Here is a 10,477-nt window from a genome sequence, read left to right as displayed (position 1 = left end):
TTTCCCTCCACTTCTGCACCTCTACAGCAGCTAGTTAAAGCACACTTTGCTTGTAAGCAAAATGTAAAAGAATCAATCTTCCATCTGTACCAAGGATGCATAGCACTGTTCAAAACACATCATTACTTGGAGCAGCAATGGAAGAATCAAGATGTTTTAAGAATTGCAGTCATAAGAAAGAAAGCATTTACTTCAGCAGCTGACAACATACAAGCATGCAGAACAAGCAAAATAATGCCAACATAGACTACTCACTCAAGGTCTGCATCATGGTTCTTTATGATAGGGAAGCATAGGAAGATTCTCTCAGACAATGGTTAAATTTAATCTTACTGTGTAGTTGCAGGACAGTACACGGACATAAAAGTTAATTGTCTATAGTAGTTAAAAGGGAATTTAGTGACTTACTGTCTTCCATCAGATTGGAGTCTTCAGAAATAAGTGAAAGATAGTATATTGATGCAATTATTCTTCTAGTATGCATATACAGTTTTGTTTGCTTGAGAACAGGAGTATGTGCTGGGAACAATTATGGCACTATACAACTTCCAGTGACTGAAGGGAGGCTTCATTTTTTAAAAAATTACCTTCTAAACTATCCACTTTTTAAATCATAATAAATCTGGAATGTCTTTCTTGACTTTAACAGCTGAACACTTGGCTGAGGATATGTGGGACATTACTCCCTCATTCTTTTATGTAAAGGCAAACTGGCAGCCTGCTTGGGAGTTTTTGGTACTCTTAAAGATATCCAGAAAATCCTTCAGAAACTATTTCTCTAAAACTCAGGTCATAGCTCCTGTCAGTGCTTGGGTTTCTAACAGTAGGCATGAAAAGCTATGATCAAATACCTAGACTGTTGTTTTATTTACATACTGTGAAGAGTAAAAAGCCCAAACCCATACTCTAGATTCTTGTGTACCCTTCAAACCTATTTACAAACCTTTAATTTACTTCTCTTGGACTGCAATTTCAGCCATTTTGTGATGGGATGGAAACATTCTTTTTCCCAAACATGGCCAAATGGCACTTTTAGCTCTTTCGGTGCTCTCACAGCTCTAGTTCCACTGAAATTACAGTGTTAGTCGGGATTTCCATCACTGCGACAGCAAGCAGATCCTGTCTGCCAGAGTACAGACAGACTCAACAGCTGAAATACGAATGGAAAATGGGGTAAGAATAGAAGTCAATACTGCCTGAATTAATGTTACTGCAGAACACCCTTGGATAATGCTCAGGATACAGAAGGAGAGATACTTAGAGAAGTGGGAGAATAATGCAAATTTAAGAGTGAGGGCATACTGAGAGACATTTTCACACATTTTTTTTCCTAGATAAATTTTTATGTGGTTTGTCCTAAGTACAAGATGGCTTGCTGAAAGCTAAAATATCTTCTTCCCCTGCCCTCATGATAGCTTTGGCAAAAGAAAAAGATCACACATGTGAAATGGCACAGCCAAGTATCTAAGTGATTGGAAATGAATTATTTAAATTAGAGGAAGAGATGCAATTTTGAGAAGGAAAGGAGCCATACCCTCAGGAACACAAAGGTTTTAAAATCCTAGAAAACCAGGAAGTGCAGATGAGCCAAAAATTATTTGGGAGGAAGAAAGCACCCTTCCTTACTCCAGAGATCAAAGAAGAAACAATTAGGCAAAACTAAAATCACAGCTGAAAAAAAGAAGCTCTGAAAAGGGCAATACTGGCACCCCTATTCATCAACCCAGAGAGAAATGATACATCACAGCTTGGTCTCTAGAGCCACAGTGGAGAATTGCCCAGTGGGCCCTCTTCCCTCTCCTCCATTCCACCACTCCAGTCCCTGTTTGCAATCAGTACCTTGGTCTGTCCTCACAATGGGAGAGGCACATGAGGAGCAATAAGAGATGGAAAGGAATAAATGGGACCTCACCCAGAGAGTGCACACTGTTCTCTCAGGTTTTTGTTAGTGGATTCTTAGAGCAGGATCTCCTCCTGCACAGCTGTTTCCATAATCTGGTTTCCACCTGAATGGTGCCCTTTCGCCAATGTATGCCAGTGAAATTCATGGCAGTATCTCTCTCTGCAATATATTCTGCTAATTCTGGGATGAGGGTAAAATGTACTCCTCGTGCATTTCCAGTCCATATCCCAAATACAGAAAGGATCTGACAGCCAAGATGCAGATTGTATATGTTGAGTTACCAGAGCCAGAAGATATTACCAGAGCCAGCAGTGGTTTTCATCTCTGTAACAGCAACTGAGCAAAAAGGTACTGAATTTTGTAACATTTTTGAGGGATTCTCACTACAAGTTAAGTTGAGACTATTTCATTGGTAACTGCAGGTATACTCATATGAGTCAAAAAAATGTGTCAGGACATTTACCTAGATACCACAAAAGTAGGCTAAGAAAGAGAGAATCTGATTTTTTTATCTTTTTTACTTTTTAATTAGTTTAAGGAAATTCCAAAACTTTCAGTATTGCAGGCAAATTACACCAATTACAAAGCAAAAGAATAATGTTTAAATTCCTAGACTGCAAATGGATATACCAGCTAAGGCAACTCATAAATTGCATTTGTAATTTCTGATAAAACATGGCCTAAAGGTTTCAGATACTAAGGGATATGAAAGAATAGTACATGCTCTTTCATCCCTTTCTATAACCACTCAATTTTCTTGAAAGTCTTCCTGTTTTACCTTCCCTTTTCTCTCAAATCCAAGATAGTGGTGGGCATTGATACAGTTAAATATTTCTACTTTGGTGGATGAAAATAAATAGTTAATAACCAGAGCTTCTCACGTTATAAATGCCATCACCGGGCTCTCACAACCTGCTTTTGCAAGGGAAGAGATGACATTGAGCTTGCAAAGCAAAGGAAGAGAGAGCATCTACCTGATGAGTTGAAGAAAAAACTTTACAGAAGAAGGCCTCCATGAAAGCACTGACTGAGCAATGTGCTTGCTGCAGGCTGCCTTTACTTAGATGTTAATTGGATTACAGTTGCACGCATTCATAAATTGTGACAGTTTTCAAAATGTGAAGGTATACCAGATCACTGTTTCCTGCACTATTGGCTCTGCATTCAGGCAACAAGCAGATGCAGAAAAATGAGTATGAACAAACTACTACCAAAATATGTCAGTGTTCCCAGGGCCTGGGAAAACAGGCAGAAGCAAGATGGTAGGCCAAGAGAGGAAGATTTTTGCTCCTAGGATTGAGGAAAGGTAAAGGTTCCTGAGCACACAACTTCCTGATGGGCCAGGCCTGGCCATCAGGAACTTGGAAACTGGTATTTGCTTCTCCCATGACGATGGAACCAGTGTACATGTGTATGTACTCCTGGTAAAGAAAGAGCACTGTGTCCCTAGGGAGGTCCATTCCTCCCTGACAGGAGCAGCCTTGCAGAGCCCCAAATGTAACCACACCGTGCAATACAGGGCTTACAGTCCCTATCTTGAAATGCACACTTCCAGCACCTTTTAAGTACTACTGAGCTTTGCAGAGGCAGCTTCCTAAGACTAAAATCATCAAACAATTTAACTTCCTGTTCAAGCATTGCCATTACAGTGGTTTCACCAGGCAGTGTATCATGTGCTGCAGAAGGAGGAGGAGAGAAGTTGTGTGAGCACCCGAGAGTGCAGCCTGGCCCCACAGGGAAGGAAGGCAGGTGCTGTGGGGCCCTGGGAGACGTGGCAGTGCCTGCAGGGGGAGGGGACAAGGCAGCAGGCCCACCATTAGCACCATGCTCCTGGGGATCCTCGTGGTGCTCTGCTTCATCCCCACTGCTGATGTAACAGGTAACAAAAACCCCCCACATTTCAATCCTTTCCCCTATTTTTCCTCACTTTGATCATCAAGGGGTAGAAGGTCTGGTATAGCTCTGAATTAATTTTGCACAAATTGTTCTTGTTTGGATGAAAGGGGAGAGACAGCATGCTGCTAAGTCTACACATGGATCAACTTGATATAACCAAGAGGCCAATTTTTCTCCTGCCACAAGTATCCCTCCAAGATGAGACCCAAGAGTTTTCCTTTAATTTGACTTCTCTCTAGATCCATTTGGAAATTGCACGCATAGGCAGAGGGGTGTTTATTCCACCTACCCCCGGGCTTTTACAAGTTCTGCTCACAAGTGCCTTTTCTTGGGGGCAGCAGGTCTGAGCAGACCTGGTGCCAACACCTCTCTTGGGGCAGACTCTCCACATCGCCAAGTCTACTTGTAAAGCTTCAGGTTCCCCCATGGCCTGGCTTGGTGTGATGGGTTCCAGAGCTGAGTGCACTGACATCCTCACAGGACTAGCAAATAAATGCTCAAAAGCAGAGTTGCTTACTGAGCTCAAAGATGGGAAGATGGGACTTGCCAAGTTTCTGATTTTTGCATTGTTTGGTGGTTTACTGATACTTACTAGACACCTAGTTTCTTTCTGAAGATCTTCAGGAAAAAAAATCTTTTTGTGATTTTGAAATCTTGAGTCTTAGTGAATCTTCCTGACTCTTCAGTTTTTGTGGCTGAGGGTATTTATCTTGGTGTTGTCTTGCTGATGCAGTGTTCATATGTTCAGAGCTAATATGTCTTTCCAACGGGTACATTAAAATGCAAAGCAAGGCAAGGGATGATGGCTTTTGCTAGGGTAATCTTGAGACAGACAATTTTTCAGACGGCTGGCTGTGAACTGTTGTTACTGCATCTTCTCCAAGTATCAGTGTTTTGTATTTTACAGGGAAGTTACAGATAGGAATAAAAATCTGTTTTCCAGTACAAAATTTTTAACATAGAGAACATCTTAAAAATGTCACTTTTTCTAGTATGAGAGATGCAATTGAATATATTTTTTCTTATTTCTACATTATTTTTTACATAGTTCTTTTCCTCAGCGAAGGCATTGTAGTTTGCATGACACTGTGTTCACCATTTCTTTCAGAAATCGTAGGTTTTTTTCTTCCTTGTCCTTTCCCATGTTTATAATTCTCTGTTCGCAATATCATAATTGTTTCCACACCAGGCTCCTGGATTGTCAAAGAAGACACTAATTCCAGGAGGGGATAATATCAGCAGTAGGTTAACAGTTCTAAACACATTTCAGTGAGGTGTGAACAGCTTTAAAGCAGTGCTTTTGAATTGCAGCAGAATTAATTACAGTGTGTGGTTCTCAGACACAGGCATTATGCCATGGCTTTACAGACATATGTACAGTTGCTTTGCATGAAGAATTTGGATTTCTCCAACAGACTCACCAAGATTGTTCAACTGCTTAAAGAGAAGCACATGAGGTCATTAGCTTCTCAGGGCTCACATCCTTTCCCCATCTATTTTTTTCACTCTTCATTTTCAAGGTGATTGATCCTTAGTACATGGAAAACACTAAGGCAGGTCAAAACCCTGCAGGACTTCCTCAAGCCATGAAGTGCACTATAAGCCTCAGGTATTTTGGTTTGGGAAAATCAACAGAATTTGTCCTGTTGTTAGACTGTATCACTAACTGCTGCAGTTTAATCAGTAACTGGTTGAGTTTAAATCATAGAAAGGGACTTAAAATACTAGTTTGGTCATTTCCCTTTTGAAGAAACACTAACATTTACAAAGTTTGGCCTCCTCCCCTTTTTGTTGGCTAAATAATTGCCCTGCTGTGGTCTGTCAGAGAGGCAGCTAGATCAAGTGTCTGGTATTTTGTGAAGTAAGTAATATAAGCAGCTTCCCAGTGCAGTGTATCACGACTGACCTCATCTTTTTACTATCGACATAACCTTCTGGCTTATGGTCTCTGGGGGTTAAAATCAACCTCTAACCCACCAGGGTTACCAGAATGCAGAAGATGGATGAGGCAAGGTTAGCTGAGATTAGGAAGACATCAACTAATTCTTGTTTTAAAAAAATAAATCACAAACTGCCAAGAAAAAACCCTGTGCTCAGACTGGATTTGATTAAAGCAAGAGTGTCACCTGGGCTTTCTGGAGTACTCCGCTGCCTGCAGTACTCACAGCAAAACAAGAAAGTTTAGCAGAAAACAGGTCTGTAAGGGCCAGAAAGAGAGGATCCTCCCAGCTGCACGTTAAACACACAGCTGGGTGGCCTCAAACCAAAGTAAAAGAGAAGGACCCTTGTACCTAGGAAAGAAGAGTAAACGTAATTGAACAGACCACCAGCAACAAAAATGAAATAGCTTTGTTTATAACATACCTGTGTGCCTTTCTGCCTGTGGCTTAAACAAATTCCTTTCAGGTTTTTCCCTATCCCCCCAGGGAATTAGGTGGGCCATTTCTTTCCTGTGCTTACAGAAATCCCAAATTATCTTAGATACCTTGCTCTGGAAAATAGCTCCCTGAAGCTACTGGCATAAAAAAAAGACAAAGAATACTAAATATTTTAGCAGAATATTTTTTTCCAATAGCTGATGATGATTCAAGAAGAGTTCTGGAGAAAATAAAAAACAACCCACCTCAAAATAGTTATTTTCCATACTTTGTCAACTCTATTTCACTTTCTTGGTGAATAGAAAAAAAATAAAAAACTTCAATGAAGTTTTGCTTGCATCAGGGTTCGATGATCAGAAAGTCAGTATTTTACAGATATTATTGATGGATGGCACTTTGTTTCATGATGCAAAACCCCCTCACATGTGATTATAAGAAATGCCCAGCACTAAAAACAAGCTACAAAAAAGCTTAACAAACATTTAGCGATCTTACACACTATTGCATATAAATCCCAAGATCCTAAGAGAAGGTTTGCAGCTTGTCCACACTGACTGAAATGATTTTACATTTTTAAACATCACTGCTTTTTGAAACTGTAAAAAATTATTTTTCATAACTACTATCTTCCTGGCTGGGTAAGGCCAAGATATAGGTATTTATTACTACACAACATGACTGAACACAGCTCTGAAGTGGCAATCATAACCCTATTTAGGGGAATGGAAACACCTACAAAATGTTTCAGAGTTTCACCATTTAACAAACCCAAAGTGACACTTATGAGGAAAAACTGGCTCTGTGAAGGCAAAAGCAGCCTCAGCCCATGTTTGCTTAGAATGGTCTACATCCTACTAAGAATGTAGTCAAATCCTATTCAGATCACAAGTGAAGTGAGGGATGTTTGGCGTTACTCTGTCTTCCCCATGAAACTAATACACATTTTAGCATGACTGACTTTATTCAATTCAAAAAAACCTCCAAGTCCAGAGGAGGAGGAGGACAGCAGGGCTTGTCTAACACACCGGTGGAGTAAGCTTGCCTTGCCCCTGTTGGCATTGCAGCCCAACCAATTCATGTGGTGCTAATTAGTGCCTATAAATGAAAACAAAAATATCTTCTTTAATTTAGGTTTATCTAGTAAAGCCACTTTGTAAAAATAGATTTGGGTGCTTAGCTTCAATCATGTAGGAGCTGTCTTCATTTAATGATGCACAAATGGGTTTTTTCCCACTGCTCAGCTGTCTGCATCCCAGCATCAGCAGCATGGAGCTGGGTTATCAAGCCCAGCCTGCAAGACAAGGCAAACAGTTTGGGCTATAAATCCAAGAGGTGAAAATAAGTTGAAGGAATTTATCATTTTTGGTGGGTATATCAAAACGGACTGGTTGCCAATTATCACAGTATCATGGCAGGGACATAAATAGTCCAGAGCTGTAGTTAAATAGTGGAGCTTAAGGCATGAAGCTCAGGCCTAAACGTCAGGAATTCAGGTTGGCTGATGACAGTGAAAGAGATGGAGTAAGTCATTGGGGTCTGCAGAAGAGTCTAAGTAACATCTGAAAGTTGTCCCTCAGTGATGAGATTTTCAGTGTTCTTTGACTTTCCTTTGGCCACAGTGAAAATATGATCAGGCTGAGCAATAAATATCCATTGGTTTTCTGTAAGTACTTGCAATGGAAACAGGCAAGCACTTTTCTGAAGTGTAATACTTCTGTCTGTTCTGGAACCCTATTTCAGTTGTCAACTCTGAGACAGAAACGATCTCCCCTGAAGGTGCATTCAGTCCCTTTGCAAAGTAGAATAACTGTCTCAAGTGAGTTGTGTAGTATTCTGCTGTGCTAAAGGTGGAAGAATTCTACTGCAGACTTGCAAATTGCCGCATAGGCCAAAAATCAATTTTCCAGCCAACAAAAATGTGATCAAATACCTTGTCTAAAGGGGTGGAATCCGAACCTCACCACTTACTAGAATGCCTTATAAGCCTATGTGAGAGCTTTTGTCGGAAAATGCTGATTCAATGAAACTGAATTGTTTTGCTGAAATGTCTTCATTTCGATGAAAACTCACCACAGGCACCACCTTAGGTAAAGACTTTCCTTCTCTGTTCTTACTTTGCCACTCTGTCCTAGGAATCGAAGAGCCATGTCTCTTTCTGCTGGAAAGCCTAGAAATGCTATCCTTAATCCAAAGTTTCACAGTGTTTGGGTTCTCTGCAAACATGGGATTCCAGAGCCGTTATGAGCTCTCCTCAACCCTCCCCCCCAACAATGTTGGGCAAAGAGACACAAGGAGGATAGGCTACAATCTTTCTTCTTTTAAAGATGAGGCAATTAGAGCATTCCCTGCCTCACATCTCCTCGTCTCATTTGAAACAAGGGCTGGTAAATGACACTTTCAATGAGAAAAGTAACAACTTCAGCAGTTTCATGGGTTCTGCTGGTAACTGGAGAACCTGCTAGCCAAAGGTTGCTTTTACTGTCTGCACCCTACTAGTGGTCTTGGACATCTCATTCATCTCTTTGTGTTTGCTTTACTCCCTGGACCACATTCATCCCAAAGGAGTATCCTACTCAACAAGCCAGGGTACTTCATCTTCTTGTGCAGGCATGAATACACTAAGCATCATTTGGTCCTAGATATTGTTAAACACAGTTTTAAACACGTTTTCTGGGCATTCTGGGTCTGGCCTCCTTCCCACTTCATTTCTCTTACTAGCTTTTTTGAAGTCTCATCACACAGATTAAGTAGAAAGAATCTAGGTTTGCACGACATTTTGAGGACAAGAGGTACAATTGTCATTCTATCAGCCACAGTGATTCTCAGGGATCTGTAAAAGACTATCCCGACCTCCTATTAGCTGAGCTTGCATAAAGGCTTAAGTGGTCATACAAAAGCCTTGGCAAGTCTCTAGCTTAAAAGCCAAAACTCCCTTCCTCTTACTTAGGGGTCATCATTTGAAAAGAAGGGCCTCATTTGTACAGGATGACTTTTCTTTGAAGAAATTGTCTTTCTGCATAGTCCTTGCAGTGTTTCATTGTTTGGCAGATGATAGCACAGAGGTCTACAGGTCAGAAAACATTTCCTGTTTGTGTATCAGTCTGGTCAATTCAAATTCAATTATACATTCATGTGACATGCTTTTTTACAGGCCATTCAAGTGCTAAGTGCCAGTGCAGTGTCAAATTAGTCAGCTCCTGAGTCCTTTGAGAGATTAAGAATCTACTACAGCTGCTAGCTAGAGAAATTACTTATTTTACATTAAAATGATAGCAGTTCATGCTTTTAGTGTTCATTGCCCAAGGTCCAAACCCTTGAATTGGTTCAGCAAATCCACCTGCAAACACTTCAGGAGTCCTTGAATTAAAAAGCAAATGTATAAATAATATTCTCTTATCTGAACGCAGTGTCAATTCATAGTATTTTCACTCCATAATGTTCCCTGGGAAATTGCTTGCTAAATGAAGGATAAACTTAGATGGCCTTCTATATACACACATGCACACAGTTGCAGCCTAGGCTTCTGAGTTCTGATGTTAAATCTTAATCATGGGCCACTGTCTCTGCTAGTGTTCTGACTCTGAAGAAAAACACTCTTGATCTCATAGTCTCCCCTAGTGACTATGTAATTATTTACCTACAGGTGGATTGCTGCAACAATAGCTCCTGTGAGAAACTGCTTCTGCAGATGGGTGGTTTCGTACTCCCTAGTAGGGAGTGTCAGCAGGGGAGAGGAGATATGGAGAAGAGTTGCAGGGGAGGATGTGTGGTTCTGAAGTCTCATACTGTATTTTATAAACAAGTGTTTTTCTCACTTTCTCCCCTCCCTTTCAGAAAACAAGATTTTAGTGGCTCAGCATCCTTTGCTCATCGTAGCTAACCAAACTGCAACTCTAGTTTGTAACTACAAATACAATGGGACAGGGAAGGAATTTCGAGCTTCGCTACACAAAGGAACGGACAGTTCAGTTGAAGTTTGCTTTATTTCATGGAACACGACCAAAACTAGCAGCAATTCAAATAAAGAATTCAACTGCCAAGGGGATCATGATAAAGACAAAGTCATCTTCAATCTTTGGAACATGAATGCCAACCAAACTGACATCTACTTCTGCAAAATTGAGGTCATGTATCCACCCCCATACGTCTACAATGAGAAGAGCAATGGGACTGTTATTCACGTGAAAGGTAAGCTAGAAATCTCTGTAGGCCAGTATCCTCTCTATACACACTCCTTACTTAATGGCTGGAGGCAGATTGTTTCCTTAAAAAAGAAGTTGGATCGCCTGGTAAAACTACA

At 40.6% G+C, this 10,477-nt stretch overlaps 1 protein-coding gene across 1 annotated transcript in view; it reads left to right on the top strand.

Annotated features, from left to right (window-relative positions):
* Window positions 1-3,585: 3,585 nt before the first annotated feature.
* The window catches only part of CD28 (CD28 molecule), a 10,964-nt gene continuing 4,072 nt past the window's right edge, over window positions 3,586-10,477 (top strand). Inside the window, exons 1-2 of the mRNA XM_008634700.2 lie at window positions 3,586-3,782; window positions 10,012-10,365. Coding sequence (XP_008632922.1) covers window positions 3,728-3,782; window positions 10,012-10,365 — 409 coding nt within the window. The 5' untranslated portion in view covers window positions 3,586-3,727. The remainder of the gene's footprint in view (window positions 3,783-10,011; window positions 10,366-10,477) is intronic.

Source organism: Corvus brachyrhynchos, unplaced genomic scaffold (genome assembly GCF_000691975.1).
Source record: "Corvus brachyrhynchos isolate BGI_N302 unplaced genomic scaffold, ASM69197v1 scaffold255, whole genome shotgun sequence".
Classification (NCBI taxonomy): domain Eukaryota; kingdom Metazoa; phylum Chordata; class Aves; order Passeriformes; family Corvidae; genus Corvus; species Corvus brachyrhynchos.
The sequence above is the reverse complement of the archived record's forward strand: the minus strand, read 5'-3'. Positions and strand labels throughout refer to the sequence as shown.